At 48.8% G+C, this 26,967-nt stretch overlaps 3 protein-coding genes across 4 annotated transcripts; 2 read left to right on the top strand and 1 right to left on the bottom strand.

The window, feature by feature from the left end:
- Positions 1-5,264: 5,264 nt before the first annotated feature.
- Positions 5,265-24,824, bottom strand: MAJIN (membrane anchored junction protein). 2 transcript variants are annotated; one of them, XM_064668140.1, is made up of 12 exons: positions 24,708-24,824; positions 18,936-19,060; positions 16,305-16,434; positions 14,569-14,614; positions 13,417-13,492; positions 11,942-12,067; positions 11,017-11,048; positions 10,269-10,378; positions 7,782-7,836; positions 6,423-6,477; positions 6,180-6,324; positions 5,265-5,617 (listed from the first exon to the last, which is right to left on the bottom strand). In XM_064668140.1, exons 2-12 carry the CDS (start codon positions 19,054-19,056, stop codon positions 5,572-5,574), a joined length of 942 nt encoding a protein of 313 aa, XP_064524210.1. In that variant the 5' UTR covers positions 19,057-19,060; positions 24,708-24,824; the 3' UTR covers positions 5,265-5,571. The 2 variants fall into 2 exon arrangements, with proteins under 2 accessions (XP_064524210.1, XP_064524211.1); XM_064668141.1 differs by lacking the exons at positions 18,936-19,060; positions 24,708-24,824 and adding an exon at positions 16,513-16,851.
- Positions 19,472-21,506, top strand: LOC135420059 (T-cell surface glycoprotein CD1b-3-like). Its single transcript, XM_064667022.1, has 6 exons — positions 19,472-19,488; positions 19,712-20,052; positions 20,198-20,476; positions 20,573-20,857; positions 20,962-21,058; positions 21,231-21,506. The coding sequence occupies exons 1-6, from the start codon at positions 19,472-19,474 to the stop codon at positions 21,289-21,291; spliced, it is 1,080 nt and encodes a 359-aa protein (XP_064523092.1). The 3' UTR covers positions 21,292-21,506.
- Positions 24,825-25,777: 953 nt separating the features above from the next.
- Positions 25,778-26,889, top strand: LOC135420046 (T-cell surface glycoprotein CD1b-3-like). The gene is made up of 2 exons (XM_064667008.1): positions 25,778-26,252; positions 26,339-26,889. Exons 1-2 carry the CDS (start codon positions 25,817-25,819, stop codon positions 26,797-26,799), a joined length of 897 nt encoding a protein of 298 aa, XP_064523078.1. The 5' UTR covers positions 25,778-25,816; the 3' UTR covers positions 26,800-26,889.
- Positions 26,890-26,967: the final 78 nt, after the last annotated feature.

Here is a 26,967-nt window from a genome sequence, read left to right as displayed (position 1 = left end):
TGCTTTTTATAGCCTGAGTCAAGTGCAGCAAAGGGGGCACCGAGATTTGTGCTTTTCATGTTGCTGAGCTCACAGAGAACTGTCTGCAACCAACACTTACGTAAAGTGTAAGTTTTCTACAACATCTAACACTGAAATTCAAAGCCCAAGAGGTTTCTAAGCACTACTGGAATAATAATAACAAATAGAGCAAAGAAATTCAGTCGCAGTAATGAAATTTAATATTTTCCTCCTCTTCAGACTTCAGAAAGCCACATGCCCAAAGGAAGTTGTGTGGCTCCTCTGCCAAGAAAAGAGGGGATCAGTTTTATTTCCTCATACATAGTTAGGTGCGGTTTTTTTAATCAAACATTGCCATCCAGTGGCAGGAAGAACTAACACGCTATTTTTCCAGTACCATCTGGCCTCAGAATGACATAGGCAAATCAAGTACTTAATTTTGTTTCCTGCTACCACGTGCACTTCTAATTTTACACGAGACAGCAGAAAGATTATGCAGGTATGAAAGCTCCTGGCTGAAAGCTCCTGGCTAAAAACTCATCAGAGCAAATGTTGAGAGCTGAAAAGCATTTTTAAAATTTTCCTTGGCATTTAAGCTCAGCTGGTACTTTTCTGGTACTAGCCTGACACTTAAGGTACCTCAGAGTCTGTCCCAGCTTACACTCCAGGCTGGAATTATGAAATGAACCCTTGACCATGTAAAGCAGACTGAGAAATCCTCCTCAGGTATCCCCAGCTCTCCCCAGAACAGATCAGCCTCAACCTGAAGGCTTGGAAAGCACAAGCCCTGACATTTCAGCTGCTCTGAAACATCTACAATTATATCCACTTCTGAACCCTCTGCCAAGCACATTAACCCTCTCCTTGCCTCTGGGACTGGCCTTTTCCTGCTATTCATGGCCTGAGAAAGCCAGGGACTACAGGAAACAGCTTGTTCAGCCCTTGATAGTGAGCCATGATCAGCTCTGGTCACACAACCCTTGTGGGATGGGCTTTTTAGCACCATGTCAGCCTACATTCCCCACCCTATAACCTGTAAATTTACTTCTTCTGGATCAGGTTCTACTTCTCAGCCCACCTTGTGGTCATAATAACAACTCTATTTCAGCTTTTTCCTTAGAGGAAGTCTTCCCTTTCACCAGGCACTAATTGAAGGGATTCAAAACAGCTCCTTTTAAAAAAAAAAAATAGGGGGAAAAAAGCTAAGCCAGAATATACATTCTCCTTAGTATATAGAGTCATGTTTGTTGGTACATTTTCCAGAAAATATTCAGGAGATAAGACTTTTAAAGCTTATGGATTTTTTTTTCTCCCAGTTTCTAATCAAAATTCCCAGAGGTTCTGCAAGAGTTGTTGACCTTTTATCAGAGTCCTCTAATTATGCTCATTATCATTGTTAAGAAAAGATCACAGGGACAGAATTTGCATCTAATCTCTCACAACAGGGCTCCTAATCCCAGCACCACAATCAGAAACAGTCTCAGACATGTTTTCACTTCCCAGCTTGGCAAGAAAGACATCAAGTCTCTCACTCTGGTTTATTTTTTTTACAGAGTATTGTCAGGAGTAGCAAGATCCACTGTTTCAGTCCAATAATTTAAGTCTCAAAACTCCCTCATTTTCCTAGCTTACACCTTGTTTAAAAACTGGAATGCAGTTTAGAATCTTTAAAATTATTCATTATATTGTCATTAAAGTTATTCATTAATTCCATATAATGAAAGAAGTGCTGAGCTGCTACAGATGTAGGGCATATTTTTTTTAAGTAGGATAAGATTAGATTCCTTCCATAACACAATAAACTTACTGGGGCATTTTACTGCTAATATAGGTATTGGTTGGTATTCCTTAGAAGGAAACTTTTAGAAACAGCCAAGAGAAGTAAATAGTTCAGTTTAAGCAGTAAGTTTTTTGGCTGATCATTTTCATTATTCATGAAACCTCTATACACATTGTATATCCTAGCACAGTGTGATTTTTGCCCTGTTATTATTTTAGTTCACAAACAAAAAAAGAAGTTTTTATGAATCAGAATTCCACCTGTAACGCTTATTCTCCTGTATTATTACTCTTCAGCCACAGCATGGAATCTTTGCTTGACAGCAATTTATCAAAATATATGAAGATGACCTCCAAATAACAAGACTAATAACTGCCAGCTGAGGCTACTATTTCCCTTCTGTTCACAAAACACAGGCAACAGTTGTATAAACACCAAAATGCAGGGAATCCAGACTTGTGGAAGTGGCATGTTCTAATGAAATCAGTAACACTTGGAAGTTAAACAGAAATGGTAAACACTTTCTCAAAAGCCTTTGATGAAGAATGAGGAGTGTGGGATTTAGAGTAAACTACTTGTTTGTTTGCTTATTTCAAAGAAAAAGTATTTGAAAATTGCAGTAAGCATATAGCTGAACCTCATTCAACAAACATATCAATTTCTGCAATATTTATAGGCTTTTCTATAATATTTATTGCTGAGACATTTATGCACCTCAGGAGGAAGAGATTTCTTTCCTCAGCTCCACAGCATGGCAAGAATGCTTTAGGCATCTTTGCAGATGGGGAAGCTCTAAAAAACCACTTTGGCTGGGAAAGATGTCCAGCTCTGCAGAGCCTCCCTAACAACAAGGTTAATTCTTATCCCCCATTTTAGGTTTAAGGATCTAAATTATTTCTCAGTGATGTTTAAGGGATGGGTGTATCACTTCCTATTGCAGCAGCTTTCAATCTTTTAAAAGAAGCTCTAAGTCACTGAACAGTCTGACAGACTACACTGAAGAAAGTATTGCAAAAACATGAGCATTACCCAGGAAAACCATCATCTTGGAATATGAAAAGATGAGTAATAAATACAACAAAGACAAGGCATAGAAAGGAAATGAACAAATAAAGACTGTTTTATACTATGATTATACTTTTTGCAATAGCCAACTATGTTTGATAGTCATATTTATAGAGTCTACTATTGCAGGATGCCCTCCTGCAGTTTAATACTCCAGCTTGCAGGATTCTTAAGACCCAATGGCCATAAGATGCCAAAGTCCACCAAGGCCAAAAAGAACTCCTTCCCTTCATTTTTTTATCAGGGCCGAGATCTGGCACCCAGAGGATCATCTCTAGTTCAAATTTCAAAAAATCCAGCCTGTACTCAGACACAGGAAAACACAGAACTATAACATTTCCATTTAATCAACAGCTTGTCAGTCTAACACCAGGAACCACTCTGGTCTTGGGTGGGGATTTATTAGGACATAAAAGGGAAGGAGAACAGAGATGACTGACTTGGATACAACTACTCTGGATACTCCACAAGGAGAACAGTCCTTCACTTCCTCTGTGAATCCCTCAGAGCAGCTGACACAGGTGGCTTGAATAGTATTTATGAGAACGTTTCAGCCTGTGAGTAATCCCTTATCCTGTAACTCCCATGGACTGAAATATTGACAATCCAAGCTCAGTATTTGAACTGAACTGACCAGTTCCTTGGTCTTCCTGTGGTTGTGTTCATATTGTTCCTACCTGGACATTTTGAACACTGACCAGCTCCTGCCTAAATAACAAAACACAGCATTTTCAGTCACATCCTATTTATCCCCCTTTCCCGCTGTTACTTCTGTGATGTTCATCACTCCTGCAGTGAGAGAAATAAACAGGAGGGGAAATTTGAGAAATAAAGGATAAAAACTGGCTTTTGTGGCACATTTTTGAGGGGAACTCAATTTGATTTTTGAGGGGATATAAAGTCACCTAACAAGACTGGAATTTCAATGGGAGCAGGAGATAAAACACCTGGAGAGTCCATTGGATCTGGTAGAGCTGAGCAGGTACAGAGAGCGACCTTGGGAGCTCCTGGAATTCAGACTTCAAAGGGGACAGAATGTGATAGTACACAGGGCTGAGAAGCAAAGAGCATGGCACTGGGTGTGTTCCGACAGCTTGCTCGACTGTTTCTGTCCTGACACATTTTTGGGGGAGAGAAATAGGTGGAAATTTTGGACTGTGAGACTGAAAACTACCTGATCCTACACACAGCAGAGACTGAAAGCACAGTGCACCTTTGGCTGTGTGTGCAGTTTTCAGACTGCAAGGAAAAGGAGCCGCCACACCATCGCAGCGCGAATACAACTTTGCAAATAGAAGAGAAGGTCAGTGAAATCCTTCTGTGCTGACACATTTTCTTTGAGAGCCGTGGAGGACGTTCTCAACTTCGGATCTTCGCGTCTGGTGGTTTGGAGAGAGCGATGTATTCACGTCTTTGTCAAGTGTCCGGCGCCATCGCGTGGTCCTTCCCCACCATCGCCGCCCCAACCAGCACAAAAAGCTGCAGAGGGTGGAGCAGAGGGGACACACCACGGCCAGGCTCCGTGGAAATCCTGGCAGGGAGGGGAATTCGGTGGTACTTGGCAGGTGCTGTGTGGTTTTATCAGCTGCAAACCAAGGAGGAGATGTCCTGCTGCTGAGCCAGCAGTGGTGGCGAAATTGGGCAAAATTGTTCTCCTTAGATGAACTTGATTCATTAAAGCCTAATTGTAATATTAACACACACCTCCATCCTAAAGTTACTCACCTCCAAGGTACAACCACCCCCCCACTGGGCATGCACTCTATATTTTTTGACCAATTTTACAGCAACGAGCAACAAAGGTATTTATTACTCGAGTCGCTCAAGTTCCACCTAAACATAAAGAAATAGTATAAAATTAAGTTGAGAACGGAGGAAAGTTAGGGAAGACTACATCATAACTGCTGGGATCAGCTGATGGGCTAAACCTGTCTCACCTGTCTTCTCTCCCACAGGGACATCTATTAGGTAAGAACTATTAAAGGGGATAAAACTCGTCTGTATATTGCTTTAAATATGTTTTGCAGCCAGACACTGTCACTGGCAACCTTCAAACCTGTCACAATTTTACATTAATAAGGAGTGTCATTCCCTAAACTATTGATGGTGGTTGCAGGTAACACACTTGAATAAAGTGGGAAGACCTGCTGAGGGGTCTCCCTTCTGCTGTTGGCTCAGCCCCCTGAAAAGGGCACACCTGAAGGCTTCACTCCCAGCCTCATCCCACTACACATTGAAGGCACAACTAATAACCCAAGTTGTAGTGTTGGGTAATTGAATCCGAAATATTTTCTAGAAATTTGACCTTTTTAATGCTGTGATGCATAGCACTGGAGTCCATCTAATACTAGAAACCTTTGCTGCTTCTTGCAGGGAGAAAGTGTCCTGCCTGGGTAAGTCTGATCAAAATAACACACAGTTCCAAGCCGATGCTTGCTTTATTAGAATCTCACAGAAATGTTAAATTCACAAGTTATGACGCTTAAGGATCAAAACCTCAAAAGTTTTTTACTACTTTATTTCCAAAAGCTCTAAGTTGTGAAGAAACAGACATTCTAACCCAGCATCTTCTGAATGTTACTATGAAAATGGAAACAAAGTAGAATTTAATTTAAGGATTTTAACAGCTGAGAGAAGCAACGTGAAAAACTGAATTACAGAAGAAACAACACAACCCAACAATCATGCTGCAAATTTACCTTTCCACAACAATCAGTACTACCAGGTCAGTTCTTTCCACCAAAAAGGTGCTGTAGTGGCGAAAAGATGATGCTGGGGAAACAACAACAACAAAAAGAGCACATTAGACTTAAAATACTTCTCTGAGAACTGGGAAGAAGGCAATTTCTGTCCAACAGAAAGACACAATGACAGTACAAAACAACACAGAAGGAAACTGGAAAAACAGAGGAAACAAAGAATAATTTGTCTGGTCTCAGTCATTAAGGGGATGGCAAACACCACAATTAAGAAGTTTTATTTCTTACACAAAGTGGCTGTTCTTGGCTGGGGAGTGCACGGCAGCAGTTGGACATTGGTTGGTTTTTAGTGAGTTAATTTTGTAAGGGCTGTCACAGAGATTCAGTGACCCTCTCGTGTGTTCTTTCCCAAAGACAGTTCAGAAGAAGAAAATTTGCGGGGAATGCTGCACCTTACCATGAGATAAAAGGATACTCCTGAATGTTTCTTTGCCCTGGGAGACTTTGGTTTAGCCACAGAAAAGAGGTCTCCGTCCTCCAGAACTGTGCAGAATCCCCTGAACTGCCAGAATCAGCCTTGACACAGGCTTAGCCAGAGCCAGGACTGCATTTGCTCACTGCTGCATGATTAGTACCTTCTCCAGAACCCTGAGAGACTTCTTCCTTCCGACTTCACATTTCCTTTCTTTCCTGTTTGGTCCATTTGCTGCAGCAGCTGCACTGCACCCTCAGCCTGACTGGCTGCTGCTCCTTGTTCAAGGGCAGATTCCACACGTTTCCCTGCAAGAAACAGCAGCAAGAGCAAAACCACAACCTCACTCACTCCACACTCCCTGCGTACCCAGCGGAATGGAACCATCCAGGAATTCCTTACTCACAGTCTTTAGTAAGGGATGCTGGGCTAAACTTGCACTCATTTGCTTTGGAAGAGCTCTGAAAGGAAAAGGAACCCAAGAACTGTTACACAATGCAAAATTCTACTGTACAGAAATTTTAGTTTGCTTGCTTGTTAAGCAAGTACTAAAAGTACCAAAAAGGCAAGGTCTGCTTTCTTGTCCTGTTGTTTTTTGGGGCTTTTTTTCTGCTACTGTGAGGACTTTCTTCATCAAGATATTTTTACACCTCCCTCCTCAGGACATTCACAGGCCTAACATAAAGCTGTAATTAATATAGAAGACTTTAACATATCAGATAGTGAAATAACAGGAGCTATGGCATGAGTAGAGATTTCAAAAAATATGAACAGAGGAGCTGTGGGAAACAACAGCCCCTGGAGACATTAGCACTGCTAAGACACAGTCCTGGTACACAGATTAACTGAGAAAGGACAGAAATGAAAACTGCCAGAAGCAAGAGGTGGGCCAGGAATACCTGTAAGGAGGGTGATCAGCAACCTAAAGGACCACAAACCCCAAAACCATCATGTAAAAGCACAAACAACAAAACCAACAGGTCGGCTTCTTTAGGAGAGAGTAACCTCTAACAGAAAAACAGATCCACTGCTGTTTCCCTTGCACTAAACACAGAATCACAGAACCATTCAAGTTGGAAAAGCACTCCAAGATCAAGTCCAGGAGCTACTGACATGTTTTTTTCCTAAACCTAATCTTCTCATTCCAAATAAAAAAAACCCAAACAAACAGAAGGCATGTCACAGAAGTACTTGGGTCTGACTGTCTAAAAATTCCACACCAGGAAGAGGATTTGTGCCCATGATTTCACACAGTGCTTGTTACACCTGCTCTGGTATTCATCAACACAACAGCTTCTGTCTGGACATCCCTCTCAGTGCAACAGTGCCCTGATTAGTGCAAATTCCAGGGACAAGGTAAGCAGAGGGGGAAGAAAAAGTGACGTAAATTTTAGAGTCAAATAAGCCTGCTTGTTTTAGAAAAATTATTCTTTACTGAACGCAGTCTTCCTCCTATCCTGAAAATCTAACAAACCTATCAAAAGATCCTGCTCTGAAACAAAGTTTTGGGCTCCTTTTGTGGGCAGTCCCGAGAGAAATGAGTGATTCCTTGGAAAAGACTCTCTTCAAAGATTTTGAGGGTGGGAAAGAGCCAGGAAGGGGATAGTGTGACAGGGATTTGAACTAAATTTACAATGGGTATCCAGAAAATGGACAAAATGCCCAGGGACATTTGGGAGGATGAGTGACAGCTAGGAGGACACAGGTGTTAAGGACAAGGACTAAACAGCTGCTGTTGCTTCTTTCTGAATATTCTGTAACTTACCTTTTCAAATCCATGCTCTGCTTTACTCATCTGATGAGCACAATCAGCTCCAGTTCTAAAAATAAGTCAAGTAAGTAAGAACTGAGTTTACAAAATGTCACAAAAAGGAAGCAATCCTGTAAATGGCTACTCCAAGTATTTCATTAGAAAGCAGGACTTTAGTACCTCTAGCCAACAAGATATATACCTTTAATCTGTATTTGTACTGATGTTTCAAAGTCTACCTTAAAAAATTAAAATATGCACTTGTTCCAGTATTAGGCTTTCTGCTCTTCTACTAAAACTAACAAGCAGTTAAAAAGTGTTACATGACATGGAAAGGGGGATGAGCAGTGAGCTGAGAAAGCTTGAGAATCCTACAAAGTTACAAGGGCAGGGAGCAAAGAACCACAGAAAGATCTTACAAGACTTGGTCACAGAGCAATAAACAGCAAAGGGAGCTCTGTACAGGGAGGTGTAGTGGGATGCATGTGGAGAATCCCAATCCTGGCTTCACACATTGTGAGGTGCTCAGTATCACTGGGACTGTCACCCAGAGGTTCTGATTCCTCAGCACTCAGTAACACCCCAAGAAAACCCAAATCCCCCATGAGAACTTGGGGTAAAAAAGCTTGTCCAGAAAGATAAGAAGACCAAGAGGTGGTATCACTACAGCAGACACACTCCTTCCTGGGGCAGAGGGGATGCTCAGCCTGGATGAGCTCTTCAGTCTAACAACATAACTGGAAAAAAATGACAGAAGGCTTGAAGCTGATGCTCACCAATTTGATTTTGAATTCAAGAAATTACAATTATGAATTGTTTTAATCATAACTGCTGGGGTAAGACCTAGAGAGAACTGCCAGACTGGATCATGAAATAGCCCTTTTTGTTCTTGTACTTTATTAATCTACAGCTCATGTGTTGGCTAAAAGAAACTAGAAAGCATCCTGAATCAGGGGCTCATTCCTCTCTCATTTCCAGCTGTCACATGGTGACTGGTCAGGGGAATGGGACTGGGATTAAAGGACTACATTTGTATGAGCAGGAAAAGGAGTGGCTTCAGACTGCTCCTGTTATAATCTCTGCATGGAACACACTTGGGAATGGGGTAGGATATAAGGCAAGGAGAGATGACTGGACACAGCCTGTGCAGGGGAGGGGAAAGCTGTGCACAAACACAACCCACCACAGGGACGGCTCAGGGACTCTGTCACTTGTGACAATTCAGCACAGACCGAAATTTTCTCTTTTTAAAAGCTCCACCCTGTTATAAAGAAAGAAGCCTGCTGGCCTGTAACTGATGTTGGGCCTCTGGGAGGTAGTCAAGAACCGAGCCTGAAGTTAGCCATGAGCCAGGCCTGCCCCCTCGTGCTAAAGGTGGCCAACAACCCCCTGAGCTGAATTAGGCAGAGCTCTGCCAAATCACTGCCCTCAAGCAGCAATCCCTCCCCTCCACTCAAGGCTGCTGGAGCCCCTCTGTGGGCTCTGTCTGGACTGGACTCCCCAGGACGTGACTGGGACTCACTGAGGTGAACCCAGCAAAGGGCCACAAACATGATGGGATTGGGGAACCTTTTGTATGCAAAGAGGAAACCTTTTGTATGAGAGATGGCACTGTTCAGCCTGGAGAAGGCTTGGGTGGGCTCTTATCAATGTACACCTGATGGGAGAGAATGAAGGACAGGGAGCCAGGCCCTCCTCCACAGCACCTTCTGGCAGGACAAGAGGCAAAGGGCACAGATTGCAAAACGTGAAATTAAGTCTGAACACCAGAAAAACCTTTTTGACTAGAACTGTGGTCATGCACTGCAATGGGCTGTCCACAGTTGGAGTCCATTCATGACCCAAGGGGATCCATCCTGGGCAACTTGCTCTGGGTGACCCTGCTTGAGCAAGAGGGGTGGGGACTCAGTGATATCAAAGGACCCATCCAACCTCAGTCATTCTGTGAAATCCAGAGACAGAGATCTACTTGGGAATCACCGTGACAGGTTTAGCTACCAAAGAAACCAATGGGAAAGATGTGTGAGAATAGTCATGTGCACACACAACACGTGCAATTTGGTGAGGCTTTAAAGCACTTGGAAAAGAGCAAGCTCCAGTGTGTTTTGCCATCAGCCTCAAGCTGAGAGGCAGGCTGGGGGGCAGCTGGAAAGCTGTTCCCAGTTGAAGAACTGTCCTTGCTGTCCCTGGCTCAGGGTGCAAGGCAGTGCAGTGATCTGTCTGGCTGCTGAGCTCACTGTGTGAATTAAACACAGAGGAATTAAACAGGCAGAGGTCTGGTCCATGGCATGGGAACCTGGGAAGCACAGGAAAACGTTTTCCCCCCAATATGAGCAACGCTGCTGAGATTCTGTTGCTTATGGAAGAGGAGGAAGAAGAAAAACAGGGCAAAGGACTGCACAGAAATGAAACATGAGGACACAAGAACCATTAAAACGACATAAAAGAGACATTAACCTCCTTGGATATGTATCAATATTTTTATTTTGTCAGTCAACTGACCTGTCCATACGGAATTGTGGGCATGAATTCTCTGCTCCAACTTCCACTCTCCTCCTCTTCACTGCTCCTTCCACTGCAGTACTCTCTGATATGTCATTTCTTCTCCTGACCTTCAAAACATTGCAAACTTGGTATTGGTAACAAGTGATTTTGACTTCTCTACTTGGGAACAAAATTCAGAGTTAATACAATGTACATTCGTATTTCGCAAAATCATTTCATTTACAGAATGAAAACAAAAGAAGGGTTCAGGACTGAGATAAGAACTGGGAGGCCATCCAGAGAGTTATGCTCAACAGTTTTAAACAAAATCCTGCATTCCAGGACATCCTATTTGCTCCATCTTCAGAGGACTGCTAGGAATCTGAGTAGCAGGAATGGAATGCTAAGCAGACACAGAAACATTCTTTGGGGGAATTTGGACAGGACATCTTTGTGAATTCACTCCATGTTCAGACACTCACCCACACTGAAAACAAACCTACCCTGAGCTCTCATTACACAAAAATGACCAAATTAGCTTAACGTTGCTGTTTATGGCAGGACTGCATTCCAAGTCCCCTGGAACTGACAGGAAGATTTCTCTCCTGCTGGATGGTTCTGGGTGAGATTCAGTGCCAGTTTACACTGACTAACTCCTAGAAGTACAAGAACTGTAGCATTGCCTAAATATATACATTCTGTTTCTCCAGAATACTTTGTTTTGTTGTTTAATTTATATTTAAACAAAAACAAAGGCACAACTTACAAGCTCATCACTGCCTCTGTTTACTTCTTTACCTGTAAACAGAGGTATAAAACTTGATGATTATTTAGACTGGACTCTCTGTAACCAACTGAAAAGTACATTTTTGCATTGCACCTCATCTTCCAGGAACAAGATAAGCTACTGTCAAGAACAGTTTGGACCTTTCCACAGTCAGTTTTTACATCCAAACGTGGGATGTTTGTCAGGGAGTACAAATGGGTGAGACTAAGAAATGACTACTTGGTCATTTTATAGAGGAGATCAGATTACCTGCTAAGCAGTCATAAGAAAAAACAGCATTTTTTTTCAGGGCCTGATAATCAGAACAGGAAATAGGAAGAACACTCAGTTTTCCCAACAGGGGAATTCAAATGCAGGGTCCCACAGAGGCCTCAGCTGGGGCCTGAGGCTGTTCAGGGAATTCACAGAAAACCTGGAAAACGAGACACTACTGAGGTGACAACATTTGCTAATTACACAAAAGACATTATTACCATCATTACTATCATTATTTAGAAAAACAAATCCATTATTTCTTTAGGAAACTAGAAACAAAGAGAGTGTTGTCAGCAAATGCAGTCAAGCACAAGGAAGAAAATCATGTATTCCATGGCTCCACGTAATGGCTCCAGCCCAGTGACTGACATTAAAAAATGAAGGCTGGGAGCCACTGGGCATCACTTCATAAGAATAAATACCTGCTGAAGAGTCAGCAGTGGCTGAAAAGGCAAAGAGAAATTCAGGAAATTTTAGAAAAGCAACACAGGACAATAGAGAACACACTATCATGCTCTGTTTCGAACCACACCACATGCAGTTTTGCTCTCTCTCATTCGAAGATACAGCAGGTGAAGGGAAAGGGGAAAGCAAGACATAGATCATGGGTATTTTTGGAAATTATCCAAACATAACCACAGTGACTTACCACAAGACGTATTTTGCTGAAATGAGTTCAATTCCAGATACAATGTGCAAATGTAGGGATAAGGCACAAGATGGACATTCTCATGTTTGAATTTCATCTTCGATACTCTCTCCCATTTACTCAAATCTGAGAACAGTGATAAGGCTTAAAAACACAGCACTAACATTCCAAAGGAGCAGGAGTCCTGACAATGCCTTCAAAAACCACATCATGCTGCACATGTGCACCAGGGAGCAAACCCAACCTGCCACTATGAACTTCATGAAAAAGCACTTTATGAAGAAACACCCAGGAAATGCTGCCCCATCAGTCACTTGTACTAAGAGTGTTCTGTTCCCTCAACTGTACTGCCCTCCTGACACCCTTCTGCAAAAAACCCAACATGCCAGGCTCTTCCAACCCTATGAACAAAACCTCAGCAGCCTTCCTAACTAAAAAGTAATTCTTTTAAAAATGTATTTAAAAATTGAAAAGGACCAGGACTCATAGGAGCGGCATGATTAAACTTAGTTCTCAGTTCAAAATGGGGGGGAAAAAGATAATTGACATGGCAACCACTGAAGTTAGAGCCATTCCTTCTCCTGGGTGCAGCTCTGACATGGCTAAATTCTGTCCAGGTGCACAAGCCAGAAGAAAAAGATGAAGGCCAGCCTTTGGTGCCCTTGGTGCACTCTGATGAAAAAAACACCTTGAAGGTGGAGGAGCCTGTAGTTGTGCAACAGCACAGAGCTTTTACAGCACTGCCCATGTACAGCAGGCCAGGCTGACAGCAGCTAAAGGCTCTGCAGACTTCAGGGAAGAAGGAAAAGATCTGCTGAGTGCTCCCACAGGAGTAAGGGGGGTGAGCAGAGTAAGGTGAATACTGGGTGGATGACACTGAAGGGGGGACCAGGATAACCAGATGACAATCCTGCAGGCTTTGGGGATTCAAAAGCCTGGCTGAACTTCCAATTATCTCAGCTTAACTACTGCTCCTGCTAAAGCTCACTCTCTGAGGTGCTTTTTGCTTCTCTCAGCCATCTCTGCAGATACCTGAGCACAGAGTCACACTTGCTCCCACCTCCATCCCCAAAAGCTCACGGGTGGTTTAGCCTCAAGGAACCACACAAAAACAGCACTGCTAAGCCTGTAAGGAGAGCTTTACATTTTATGAACCTCTGGGAACAATGCTCTGGCTGTGCTTCCAGTGGCAGGAGGGTGGACTTCTGGGCATGCCTTCATTTTCTCTGGCCAAATCTGATTTGGAATGCAGGGGTGTTCTGATGGAAACGCTGTAAAACACTGTTTTCACATCAGTTCTCTGGTGAAGGCAACATCTGAGAAGGATGTTCAGCCAATGTCAAACAGCAAAGCTTGAAGGAGTCCTACTCCAGCTAAAGATCTGCACAGTCCTACATATGAATGCTGAATCAGGCAATGCCCAACACACACAGGTCATTGAATCTTTTCTTTTACAAACAGCAAAAAAAGGATACACGGAAACACAGTGAAGTGGTCTGTAGAAAATGGGTGTAAGTCATCAAGATTTCCAAGGATTACTCGAATCACTTCCTGGGGAGGTCCCCCAAAAAAACCAAAACAAGGAAGAATATTAAAAACATTGCAACAATTCCAGTGTCAAGCACAGTTTCAAGGCTTGGGAAAAATTAACTTTACTGTTTGCATGAATCATGGAAAAGCAGGTTCTAGATACTCTGCTTTTCCTCCTCTCCTTCTTCTCTCTGCTACCTCTGATCATCTTAGAGCACCCTGCACTGACTCACAGAAATCAAAGGAATATCTTAATCTTAAATTAATATAGAAGAATTACTACAGAGAGTGAAGATATGGTTTCAAATTTAGTAAGTTTTAAATTTAAGAAGTGCCCTTTTTTTTTTCCAGCAAAACACATGTAGCATTTACTTGTGCAAAAATAAACATATTCCTCTTTTGCTAAATATGGACCCAAATCAGTTACAAGGGAACAGCAGTTAAGCCCCAAAAAACTCCTGCTGTACTAGCAGGAAAGCTTTTCTATTAATACCTTTCAATATTTTCAAAAATGAAAAAAATTATAATTCTTCATATCAATTAAAATCAGAATATTTTCTCCAGTAATATTTTTAATGCTATTACTATACTCTGAAGATTTTAAAAAATTAAGTAATAGGAAGGAGCATTTTTAAGAAGGCACTTTATGTGTCTCATTTTCTCAGGAATGGCAGGAGCTTTCTTCTGCCTCAGGAAGCAGATGACAACAACACAACTCACCAATTGTGACCATCAATTTGTGCTTGGACACAAAGCATTGGCATCATTAAAAGTGCTCCTGCAGGAATGACTGTGAAGAGGAATCAGACAGGAACAGGGTGCAACTAGTTTGACAATCAGGAGTTTCCATTTGTCCAGTTTTAACAGTCAGTAGCTTCTTTGCAATATTTGAAATAAAAGCATGACTCCTCTACACCAAGTTTGCCTATTGAGGGCATTTTTAATTTACATCTGAACTCTGAACTCTCCAGAGAAGTTCCCTATTATTCGCCCTTGAGATGTTGCATTTGACAAAATGTTCCCTGTCCCATAACAAACATAAGACTTGTTCAACCTAACACCCATCCAAGGTCCTGTGGACCTGCCTCAGCTCCTACCTCTGACTCCTTGGCAGCACTTTCAGCAAGACTGAGATCAGGAGCACTGTGAAACAAGCAGAGTTGGAACCATCCCAGTCAAAAAGCAATGGAGCAACACTTGATAAAGAGTTTAAACAAGCAACAAAACATCATTCCCACTGCATAGGAAAAAACACTGAGCAGGAAGATGAATTCTTAATCTATTATTCTTAAAAAACATCCACCATTGCACAAAGATTGTTCCTCGTGAACTTTCTGCCCATTTGTGTGTTGTGTATCTGTGGATACAATGGATGAGAGATCAGATCTTTACAGTTGACCCCCAGTAACCCTCGGGATTGGTTTTTTTTGACACAGTGCCCTCAAACCACGCCCTGTCTTTATCGTGGTGCCATTCTGCTTAAGGGACTAAAAGGAGGAACTGGCAGGACATGTCTGTTAATCCCCTTCTGTGCAAACCCACAGAGGAATGCCCTTCACAGCACCAGCATTAGCCCTGGCATGCTGGGAGTCGTGTGCTGCCTACATCAAACTGTTCCCAAACACTAACTACAGCTTCTGGAAGCCACCCTCTCAGAAGCTGTTTGCTGCCAGGTATCGGCCAACAATCTAATGCACAGGAAAAGAGCTGGTCTTAAAGAAAATCTGAACTCATTAAAAAAGTAAACAAACCACATAAAGGTCACTTAAAAATAAGCCAATAAAGTGGAGCGCAAGGAATCCAAGGTGGGCAAGGAATCCAAGGCACACAGGTATTCCCTGGTTTATGGTCTGGCAGGCAGCCATGATCACACCTTCCCCACCGAGGGGCCCCAGCCAGAACATGGTCAGAGATGAGAACTCCCCTCCCTCTTCTGAAAGGCACACGGATAACAGCAAACAGCCCAGGAAGTAAGGACATACACTGAGTATGGAGCTCCAGGGCTGTGCTGGTTTTGACTGGGATAGAAATCAATTTTCTCGATAGCTTGGATTTGTGCTGAAAACAGCGCTGTTTTCAACAACAGAGATGCTGTTTTCAAACAGAGATGTTTTACTTACTGCTGAGCAGTACTTACCCAGCGTCAGGGCTTTTCTGCTCCTCACAGCGAGCAGGCTGAGGGTGCACATGAGGTTGGGAGAGAACAAGGATGGGGGGGATAACCCTGACCGACCCAAGTGATATTCCAGACCTGAGGATGTCATGCTCAGGAACAAAATACAGGGCAGAAAAAGGCAGGGGGGGACGTTTGGCATCGAGGCAGATGTCTTCCCAAGTAACCATTTTGCGCTACAGGAGACCTGCTTTTCTGGAGATTAAACACCTGCCTGCCCATGGGAAGCAAAGCAGTGAATGAACTCAGAACTTTATTCTGCTTTGCTTGCATGTGTATCTTTCGCTTTACTTATTCAACTGCCTTTATCTTAACCCACTGGTTTTACTTCTACCTTTCCAGTTCTCTCCCTCACTCCACTCAGTTGCCAGCTGGGCTTAAACCACCACAAAGGCTCTGGAGTTTCTCAGTTACATCCTTAAATACTGCTTGTACAAACTGCCTCTTTTCCACTGAAGCAAAAAATTCACACAGGGCAATGAAACAGGAGTGGTTTTTTACAGCTCGGATTACTCTCTCAGCGTGTGAAAGGAATCAGCAGCAACTTTTCAATGGCCAGCGGAAAAAAGGCAGGAAATGAGGAGCCCCCCAGATTTGAATTTAAGGTCCCGTATTAACTCAACGATCCGCAGTTTGACTTCTCACCTTTAACAGACTTACCTGCTAAAGTTGCCATAGCGGATTTTAAATTTGTACACGAGCCTGCCAGCGTGAAGGAACCTTGTTTCGGGCAGTGGGTAGGTGAACGGCTTCAGCGACATCCTCCCGCTCTCCTTCCCTGAATGCCAGGCTACGGGAAGCAGGACAGCCAAAGGTTAATTCCTAAAACCCTTTCACCGCGTCTCGTTCTGTCCTACGAAAAGATTACACGCTGGGGCAACGCCGGGGCTGCCAGACGGGAGATGATGATGGTGATGGTGATGATGATGATTCCGCCGCCTCCCCAGCGACGGGGGCGGCCTGAGGGGCCTCCGAACAACCCCGGTGCCGCCGGAGCTCCGACAGAGGACACGCACCTCCCCACGGACACCCACCCCACCCCTTCACCGGCCCCGCCGCGCCCTCGCCTCACACGGGGCCGAGGCTGAGGGCGGAGCGCAGTGAGCGCAGCCGAACCGAGCCGAGCGCGGCCGAACCGAGCCGAGCGCGGCCGAACCGAGCCGAGCGCGGCCGAACCGAGCCGAGCGCGGCCGAACCGAGCCGAGCGCGGCCGAACCGAGCCGAGCCCGGCCGAACCGAGCCGAGCGCGGCCGAACTCAACGACTGTGAATTGATTTTCGCCATTCTTTGGTTAAAAAAAAAAAAAAAAAAAGGCAAAATAAGCATAGAGTCACTCCACTATCTACTCTTATCCTTTCTTTCTCTTTCTTTCTTTTCCTTATATATTTTCCTAAATGAGGTCTTTATACTTTTATACTGTTATATTTCTACAGATAATAACCAAAATGGCTACATGCCTCCTTTCCAATGCTTTAAAACAAACCTACCAGACACATATATATATATAAATATACATATATATATATATATAAACAACATAAATTCAGTGTCATTGAACTCTAATCCACCTCAGGAGATCTATTATTAACAAGAACTTTGGTTACTCTGCCTTCAGAACTGGGTCATAACCCACCTGCACAGGACAGAGGGTTGAGAACGGCCCCTCAGAGGGCTGAGAACGGCCCCTCAGCTGCTCAGCAAGAAGTGACCAACACTCATCTTAGGGGGGATCAAGGGGAAAAGTGGTCACCTCACAGGACAGTGTGGACAAAAGTGCCTCTGCCCCTTTCCTACCTGGCTCCCCAAGGCTGCACTTTGCCATCCCACCAGCCAAACACTCCCCTCTGGGCCCAGCACTGGTGGCTTCAAAGGAAGGGATGTGGACTTTGTGGTGGCATAGCTGGATGTCCCCTGGGTGAGGCTGCTGGGGAAGTTGATGCCATTTCTGGGCCTACCAGGCCACCACAGCATCCCTACTTCTCTCTGGGACAGCTCCATGGAAGGGAAGGGGGTTGGTGTCCTTGTGTCCCCAGGACTGACTCCGTGTCACGAGGGGCTGCACCTCAGCCTGCAGCAGCTCCATGTGGGCCTTCCCCATGTCCCTACAGCTGGAGACACCGAAAATGGAGCCATGGAGCAGCGACACCTGGATCCAGTTGTGCTTGGAGGGATCCCACAGCACGGGGGGCACACACCTGGGCCCTGGTTGTGTTTGGTTGTTATCAGGGCACCCCCCTCACACTTCCCCTCAGATGTGCTTTCAGCTCGGCCTTCGCCCTCAGCTTGGGCTCCCTCCAGGAAAGGGGAAGAGAAACTGCAGGGAAGGGAGGAGCAGTGGAACAGGGACACTGGGGGGTGAGGCTGCCTCTGGTAACCCCCAGCTTGGGACACTGGTGCCAATGGGGACAGAGCAGGGGAATGGCTCCCACCATTCCTGTTCCCATGCACAGGGGACTCTTCAGGAGGGGGACAGGGTTCCCTACCAAAGCTGCTGAGAAGGAAAGGGGAGTGTCAGCCTGCAGGCCATCCCCAGGCCCTCTCCTGGGAGCATTCAGGGCAGAGTTGGGGCTCCCCAGCACTGGGGTGCAGGGAAGCAGAGAAGCAGCTCCCAGGTCCTAGAGCATGGATAGAGCTCCATGGAAAGGGAGAAGCTGCTCATCCACTGAAACTGCCTGGAATGGGCATCAGAGTGGGGGTACATGCTCCCATCCCCATCCTACTGGCCAAGTACAACTGCTCCAGAATTCTGATGACTGTCAATAAGAAACAGTCCCTTCCAGGCCCTGCAGCCCATCACTTCCCTTGGAACCAACACACTACAGCTGCTCCAGCCCATTCACCTCATGCACCCCAAAAGGAGCTCCTGGAGGAGCTGCTTCCTCCAGCTCTGCCTGCACCCACCCCTGACCCCACAGCTGTGGTCCACACTGGAACTGCTCATCACCTCAACCTGGGGAGTCCCTTGCCCACTGAATCAGGCCAGCAGTGCCAAGTGGCCAGGGAATGTCCCCATCAGCTCTTCTCCATCACTCTCTTCCCCCAGAGTTGTCCAGGGCCATGGGCTTGGCCCACGTGCCTGGCCCAGCTCTTCTCCTGCAGGTTTGCCACCTCACCAGCTTCTATACCCACAGCCCATCAGTGTGGCCTGGCTGGGGTGTGGCTGGGAGGTGATAAAGAGGCCTGGGATGGGCACACAGCCTTGGGGCACAGAGAGCCCAGGCACAAAGCCATGTGGTGGGAAGAGGGTTCTCCTGCCCTCTGGGAAAGGCAGCCCCATTGGTGTGAACCCACCTGGCAGTGCAGAGTGGATGGCGGGGTCTGTTCTGTGCAGGGCGAGACACGCCAGGCACAACTGGCAGGACAGGATATTCCCCTCAGGGCAGTGCATGCAGCCCATGGGCAGGAGACACATCCACCTGAAAGGGGGGGAGAAAAGAGGGGTCAGTTCACCCCCATCACCCTAATTGTCACGGTGCTGCCTTGGCCATGAGGGATCACTCCTGGGTGCAGTGGGGTGACCTTGCTCCAAAGCAAATTCCCCCGACACTCACAGTCACACTCAGGATGCCTCAGCCTACCCCAAGTGGGAACCTTGGAGCCCTCCCCTAAACCTCAGGGCCAGCCCCATTGGCTGCCAGGGCCATTAGAACCAGCAGAGCTGCCCAGGCAGAGCCAGCCTGAGACATCTCCAGCCTCATCTCCCACAGCCTCTTCCTCCTGCTGCTGCACCCACTGCTGCACACTCTGGGCCTCACTGCTGGCACCATGCAGCCCCCTCGCTGCTGCCTCCTCCTCATCCTTCTCTACCTCTTCCTCCTCTCTGGGACATGGGCAGCCCTGCAGGGTAAGTGACAGCCTTGCCTCAGCCACAGCTGCTCCCATGCCCCCGTGGGACTCCATGGGCAAGAGGCTTCCTGCTCCCCACCCACTTTTGGCTCTTGCTTCCTCACCCCTCCTTGTCCCCTGGCTCCACACCTCCTCCACGGCAGGGATGCAGCCACCTGAGGTGGGTGCAGGGCTGGGAGCCAGGGCTGCCAAGGATGAAGGGGGCCTGGGGGGGCCCACAGATCTCTGCAACCTCAAGGACCTGGCCCTCAGCCCCTCCACTTTCCCTGTCCCTCTCCTCCCTGCCAACCCCTGTCTCATGTAGGGACCTTCACTATCCGGCTGCTTCACACCTTTACCTTCCAAAACACCTCCTTTGTGGACATAGAGGGGTTAGGCCTGCTGGAAGACATCCAACTTGGGTCTCTTGATAAGCATACCTGGGACATCCACTTCTGCCAGCCCTGGGTGCATCCAGCCCTGCCCCGCAGTGAGTGGGACACCATTGACAACATGCTCAAGATCTATTTTCATAATTTCATCCACCTGAGCAATGAAGGGGCCGTACAGAAGGATGTGCCCTGTGAGTATCCACTCTTCACTGCATCCCCTCTCTAAACAGAAGCTGGGGAGTGGGGAAGGATCTGGCAAGTGCTGGCACTGATCATGCCTGCAGGAAGGCAATCCCAGCCCCTCATGCAACCTCTCTCCCCTCTTGGCCCCTCCAGACCCCTTTGTGGCTCAGTCCATGGCAGGCTGCAAGCTCTACCCCAACAGGACCTCTCGGATGTTTGCCTATGTGGGCTACAATGGGCAGGACTTCCTCAGCCTAGACACAGACAGTGCCACCTGGACCCTCTCCCAGGACACCGACCTGGCACGGTACGTGAGGGATGTCCTCCAGAACACCACCCTCGCTGAGGCGGTGGAGGGCATCTTCAACGATACCTGCGTCAGTGCCCTGGAGATGTTCCTGAGTTACGGCAGGGCAGCTCTGGAGAGACAAGGTGAGACCACCCTGACCCTGCCACAGCCACCCCAAAGCCCTGGGGCCAAGCCGTGCCCAACCAGGGCTTCCCCCACCCCTTTGCTCCCACCCCCAGAGCTGCCCGTGGCCACGGTCTTTGCCCGCACGCCCAGCCCACACCAGCTGCTGCTGGTTTGCCACGTCACCGCCTTCTACCCCCGGCCCATCAGCGTGGCCTGGCTGAGGGATGGCCACGAGGTGCCTCCGGGCCCGCAGCTCAACACCAGCCCCGTCCTGCCCAACGCTGACCTCACCTACCAGCTCTCCAGCGTCCTGGCCGTGGCCCCCCAGGACGGGCACAGCTACGCCTGCCGCGTGCGCCACCGCAGCCTGGGCACCCGCAGCCTCCTCGTCCCCTGGGGTAGGTGCCACCCGGGGGCACGGCAAGGGGCGCCCCAGCCGCCCACCCGCTGCCATGGAGCAAAGCCCGGCAAGCTCATGGCAGCCCCTCCTTCTATTGCCCAGGCAACTCACAGCTGCTGCTCATCACAGGGCTCGTGGCCGGGCTGCTGGGAGCCGTGGCTCTTGCTGCCCTGATGCTGCTTTGCCTCTGCAGACGCAGGTGAGTCTCCTCCTGCCCCACACAGCAGCACAGGGTCAGGAGGGGAGGGGATGCCCCAGGGCATTTCTGCACTGGGCAGCCGAGCTCCAGCTTCAGCCCTGCCAGCTCCTCTCTGCACCCCTACAAGGTCTCTGCCCTGCAGCAGCCGTCAGCTGTCCCCCTCTCCTTTCAGAAAGCACCAGGGCACAGAGGAACCAGAGTCCAGGAACTCCATCCTGAGCAAAGAAGCTTAGCCCAGAAGGGAGACAACTGTCCCCATTCCCTCTTGGCACCTGTCAGCCAACAGGGACAAGAATTACCTTCTTCTGCTTCAAGATTGCAAGACTAACTCGACTCAGAGATGCAGGGGAGAAACCTGGGTGGCTTCTGACTCACTTGAATTTGCTAAGCAGACACAGACACAGGTCTGAGACCTCCTCACGTTTTACACCTCTTGTGCCACTGCCTTAGGCACCCACTGAGGCTCTAGGGCACCTAAATGCCCAGAGCCAATTTCTCCCACTTCTGCTACAAGAACACTTTGATCAGTGGGTGGAAAGCTGTACCCTTCCACTGCCATTTTCTAGCTGATTTGTTTTCCTAAAAACTGCCTTGATTAACCATATTCCAGAAGTCTTTGTGCTGAGACTGAACTGTTCCACGCAGACTAACAGAACCTGGCCACAAATGGCTTTACAAAGCACTGAGTAACACCAAAACTCTGGTATAATATGTGGGAGATGTGTAGAATACGTGCAGATGTGTATAATAAAATCAATAGTTTCACTAAGATCATGTGCCTTTCCTCAGCAGTTGAATGGCCTTGGGGGAAGTTTTGATCAGCTGCAAGGACAAGGTGACATGGGCTCAAGCTCTGCCAGGGGAGGTTTAGGTTAGATGTTAGGAAGAAATTCTTTACAGAGAGGGTTATCAGGCATTGGAACGGCCTACCCAGAGAGGTGGTGGATTCACCATCCCTGGAGGTTTTTAAAAAGAGATTGGACGTGGCCCTTAGTGCCTTGATATAGTAATTGGAGTTGGATCAAGGGGTTGGACAGGATGATCTTGGAGGTCTTTTCCAACCTAATCTATTCTATGATTCTATGATTCTAAAGGGAAGCCAGAGCACCACTGAATTATTGGCACTAATTGCAGGAAACACCAAGGCAAGGGGGAAAAAAAGTACACGTGTGCCTGTGCATATATGAACATGTTCTCACATACTGCATGGAAACAAGTAACTGTGCACATGGGGGTAAAGTGCCCCCAAGGCTTCTAAGAAAGGAGGAAAAGGAAGCCCATGTCCCACGGAAGACAGCAGAGTTCAGACAGACACAGGAAGGCATTTAGTTCATGCTCCCAACCAACTTAAACACAGAGCTTCAAAAGCTTTGGTTTCCCTGCAAAATTTCCCAAGATAAGTCTGGCAGCCATGGGGGAGCCAGAAAATCCAGCTGGCCTGTGGCTGTATCCACCACAGCTCTGCTGGGCTTTGTTCCCCCTCGGCCAGACCCTGGAAACAATGATGCTGGTGGCAGGACTACATTTTCCTGGCAGCCAGAGTCACCTGCTGGCACCACAGGGCTCAAGGACCTTGCTGCATGAGGGGTGACACCAAGCCTCTCCCAGCCCTTGCTGACTTGGGACAGACAGATGAAACCCTCGGCTGTGGGCAGGGCTCCCTGTCCCCTTGGGTTATTTTCTGACCAGACAAAGGGACAATGTGAAGGACAAAGAAGTTGTGAGCAAGAAAGAAAGAGGAAAAAAAACACAAACCAACCAAACAGTAACAAAACCACGAGGAGAAGTACATTCCATAGAGAAGAGGAATGGCTAAAGAAGTACTTCTGATCCCCTGTGACAGTGGGAAACATCTGGAGAAAATTCAGAGGGGGCTGAACACATTGTGACCACCAGCACAAAGCAGGTGCCTGCTCCTGTCCTACCAGAGACCCAGGCACCAGCAGTGTCATGTGCCCCTGCACAGGACAGAGGGCTGAGAACGGCCCCTCAGAGGGCTGAGAACGGCCCCTCAGCTGCTCAGCAAGAAGTGACCAACACTCATCTTAGGGGGGATCATGGGGAAAAGTGGTCACCTCACAGAACAGCGTGGACAAAAGTGCCTCTGCCCCTTCCCTCCCTTCACTGCCCCAAGGCTGTGCTTTGCCATCCCACCAGCCAAACACTCCCCTCTGGGCCCAGCACTGGTGGCTTCAAAAGAAGGGATGTGGACTTTGTGGTGGCATACCTGGACGTCCCCTGGGTGAGGCTGCTGGGGAAGTTGGTGCCATTTCTGGGCCTACCAGGCCACCACAGCATCCCTACTTCTCTCTGGGACAGCTCCATGGAAGGGAAGGGGGTTGGTGTCCTTGTGTCCCCAGGACTGACGCCGTGTCACGAGGGGCTGCACCTCAGCCTGCAGCAGCTCCATGTGGGCCTTCCCCATGTCCCTACAGCTGGAGACACTGAAAATGGAGCCATGGAGCAGCGACACCTGGATCCAGTTGTGCTTGGAGGGATCCCACAGCACGGGGGGCACACACCTGGGCCCTGGTTGTGTTTGGTTGTTATCAGGGCACCCCCCTCACACTTCCCCTCAGATGTGCTTTCAGCTCTGCCTTCGCCCTCAGCTTGGGCTCCCTCCAGGAAAGGGGAAGAGAAACTGCAGGTAAGGGAGGAGCAGTGGATCAGGGACACTGGGGGGTGAGGCTGCCTCTGGTAACCCCCAGCTTGGGACACTGGTGCCAATGGGGACAGAGCAGGGGAATGGCTCCCACCATTCCTGTTCCCATGCACAGGGGACTCTTCAGGAGGGGGACAGGGTTCCCTACCAAAGCTGCTGAGAAGGAAAGGGGAGTGTCAGCCTGCAGGCCATCCCCAGGCCCTCTCCTGGGAGCGTTCAGGGCAGAGTTGGGGCTCCCCAACACTGGGGTGCAGGGAAGCAGAGAAGCAGCTCCCAGGTCCTAGAGCATGGATACAGCTCCATGGAAAGGGGGAAGTTTCATGGAAAGGAAGTTTCATGGAAAGGAAGTTTCATCCACTGAAACTCCCTGGAATGGCCATCAGAGTGGGGGTACATGCTCCCATCCCCATCCTACTGGCCAAGTACCACTGCTCCAGAATTCTGATGACTGTCAATAAGAAACAGTCCCTTCCAGGCCCTGCAGCCCATCACTTCCCTTGGAACCAAAACACTACAGCTGCTCTAGCCCACTCACCTAATGCACCCTAAAAAGAGGCTTATGGAGGAGCTGCTTCCTCCAGCTCTACCTGCACCCATCCCTGACCCCACAGCTGTGGTCCACACTGGAACTGCTCATCACCTCAACCTGGGGAGTCCCTTGCCCATTGAATCAGGCCAGCAGTGCCAAGGGGCCAGGGAATGTCCCCATCAGCTCTTCTCCATCACTCTCTTCCCCCAGAGCTGTCCAGGGCCCTGGTCTTGGCCCACATACCTGGCCCAGCTCTTCTCCTGCAGGTTTGCCACCTCACCAGCTTCTATACCCACAGCCCATCAGTGTGGCCTGGCTGTGGTATGGTTGGGAGGTGACAAAGAGGCCTGGGATGGGCACACAGCCTTGGGGCACAGAGAGCCCAGGCACAAAGCCATGTGGTGGGAAGAGGCTTCTCCTGCCCTCTGGGAAAGGCAGCCCCGTTGGTGTGAACCCACCTGGCAGTGCAGAGTGGATGGCGGGGTCTGTTCTGTGCAGGGCGAGACACGCCAGGCACAACTGGCAGGACAGGATATTCCCCTCAGGGCAGTGCATGCAGCCCATGGGCAGGAGACACATCCAGCTGAAAGGGGGGGAGAAAAGAGGGCTCAGTTCACCCCCATCACCCTAATTGTCATGGTGCTGCCTTGGCCATGAGGCATCACTCCTGGGTGCAGTGGGGTGACCTTGCTCCAAAGCAAATTCCCCCGACATTCACAGTCACACTCAGGATGCCTCAGCCTACCCCAAGTGGGAACCTTGGAGCCCTCCCCTAAACCTCAGGGCCAGCCCCATTGGCTGCCAGGGCCATTAGCACCAGCAGAGCTGCCCAGGCACAGCCAGCCTGAGACATCTCCAGCCTCATCTCCCACAGCCTCTTCCTCCTGCTGCTGCACCCACTGCTGCACACTCTGGGCCTCACTGCTGGCACCATGCAGCCCCCTCGCTGCTGCCTCCTCCTCATCCTTCTCTACCTCTTCCTCCTCTCTGGGACATGGGCAACCCTGCAGGGTAAGTGGCAGCCTTGCCTCAGCCACAGCTGATCCCATGCCCCCGTGGGACTCCATGGCCAAGAGGCTTCCTGCTCCCCACCCACTTCTGGCTCTTGCTTCCTCACCCCTCCTTGTCCCCTGGCTCCACACCTCCTCCTCGGCAGGGATGCAGCCACTTGAGGTGGGTGCAGGGGGTGGGAGCCAGGGCTGCCAAGGATGAAGGGGGCCTGGGGGGTGGCACAGATCTCTGCAACCTCAAGGACCTGTCCCTCAGCCCCTCCACTTTCCCTGTCCCTCTCCTCCTTGCCAACCCCTGTCTCACACAGGGACCTTCACTATCCAGCTGCTTAACACCTTTACCTTCCAAAACACCTCCTTTGTGGACACGGAGGAGCTAATCCTGCTGGAAGACATCGAACTTGGGTCTCTTGATAAGCACACCTGGGACATCCACTTCTCCCAGCCCTGGGTGCGTCCAGCCCTGTCCCGCAGACAGTGGGACATCATTGACAACATCCTGAAGATGCATTTGCATCAGTTCATCCGCCTGATCAACGAAGGTGCCATACAGAAGGATGTGCCCTGTGAGTATCCACTCTTCACTGCGTCCCCTCTCTAAACAGCAGCTGGGGAGTGGGGAAGGATCTAGCAAGTGCTGGCACTCATCATGCCTGCAGGAAGGCAATCCCAGCCCCTCACGCAACCTCTCTCCCCTCTCGGCCCCTCCAGACCCCTTTGTGGTTCAGTCCATGGCAGGCTGCAAGCTCTACCCCAACAAGACCTCTCAAGTCTTCTTCTATGTGGGCTACAATGGGCAGGACTTCCTCAGCTTGGACACAGACAATGCCTCCTGGACCCTCTCCCAGGACACTGACCTGGCACGGTACGTCAGGGATGTCCTGCAGAACTACACTTCCCTCAGTGAGCTGGTGGAGGGCATCTTCAAGGATACGTGTGACAATGCCATGGAGATGTTCCTGAATTATGGCAGGGCAGCTCTGGAGAGACAAGGTGAGACCACCCTGACCCTGCCAAAGCCCTGGGGCCAAGCCGTGCCCAACCAGGGCTTCCCACACCCCTTTGCTCCCACCCCCCAGAGCTGCCCGTGGCCACGGTCTTTGCCCGCACGCCCAGCCCACACCAGCTGCTGCTGGTTTGCCATGTCACCGCCTTCTACCCCCGGCCCATCAGCGTGGCCTGGCTGAGGGATGGCCACGAGGTGCCTCCGGGCCCGCAGCTCAACACCAGCCCCGTCCTGCCCAACGCTGACCTCACCTACCAGCTCTCCAGCGTCCTGGCCGTGGCCCCCCAGGACGGGCACAGCTACGCCTGCCGCGTGCGCCACCGCAGCCTGGGCACCCGCAGCCTCCTCGTCCCCTGGGGTAGGTGCCACCCGGGGGCACGGCAAGGGGCGCCCCAGCCGCCCACCCGCTGCCATGGAGCAAAGCCCGGCAAGCTCATGGCAGCCCCTCCTTCTATTGCCCAGGCAACTCACAGCTGCTGCTCATCACAGGGCTCGTGGCCGGGCTGCTGGGAGCCGTGGCTCTTGCTGCCCTGATGCTGCTTTGCCTCTGGAGACGCAGGTGAGTCTCCTCCTGCCCCACACAGCAGCACAGGGACAGCAGGGCAGGGGATGCCCCAGGGCATTTCTGCACTGGGCAGCAGAGCTCCGGCTTCAGCCCTGACAGCTCCTCTCTGCACCCCTACAAGGTCTCTGCCCTGCAGC

This window comes from Pseudopipra pipra, chromosome 11 (genome assembly GCF_036250125.1).
Source record: "Pseudopipra pipra isolate bDixPip1 chromosome 11, bDixPip1.hap1, whole genome shotgun sequence".
NCBI classification, from domain to species: domain Eukaryota; kingdom Metazoa; phylum Chordata; class Aves; order Passeriformes; family Pipridae; genus Pseudopipra; species Pseudopipra pipra.
The sequence above is the reverse complement of the archived record's forward strand: the minus strand, read 5'-3'. Positions and strand labels throughout refer to the sequence as shown.

Excerpts from the sequence above, each read along its gene's own strand:
- MAJIN (XM_064668140.1), bottom strand. The coding sequence starts at position 19,056 with ATGTGTCTCCTGCCCATGGGCTGCATGCACTGCCCTGAGGGGAATATC. Across the intron at positions 16,435-18,935 it reads CATCCACTCTGCACTGCCAG|CCTGGCATTCAGGGAAGGAG; the intron begins GTGGGTTCACAC and ends TGCTTCCCGTAG. Across the intron at positions 5,618-6,179 it reads CTCTCAGGGTTCTGGAGAAG|CATCATCTTTTCGCCACTAC; the intron begins GTACTAATCATG and ends TTGTTTCCCCAG.
- LOC135420046 (XM_064667008.1), top strand. The coding sequence starts at position 25,817 with ATGTGCCCTGTGAGTATCCACTCTTCACTGCGTCCCCTCTCTAAACAG. Across the intron at positions 26,253-26,338 it reads GGCAGCTCTGGAGAGACAAG|AGCTGCCCGTGGCCACGGTC; the intron begins GTGAGACCACCC and ends CCCACCCCCCAG.
- LOC135420059 (XM_064667022.1), top strand. Across the intron at positions 20,053-20,197 it reads CGTACAGAAGGATGTGCCCT|ACCCCTTTGTGGCTCAGTCC; the intron begins GTGAGTATCCAC and ends TGGCCCCTCCAG. Across the intron at positions 21,059-21,230 it reads CTTTGCCTCTGCAGACGCAG|AAAGCACCAGGGCACAGAGG; the intron begins GTGAGTCTCCTC and ends CTCTCCTTTCAG.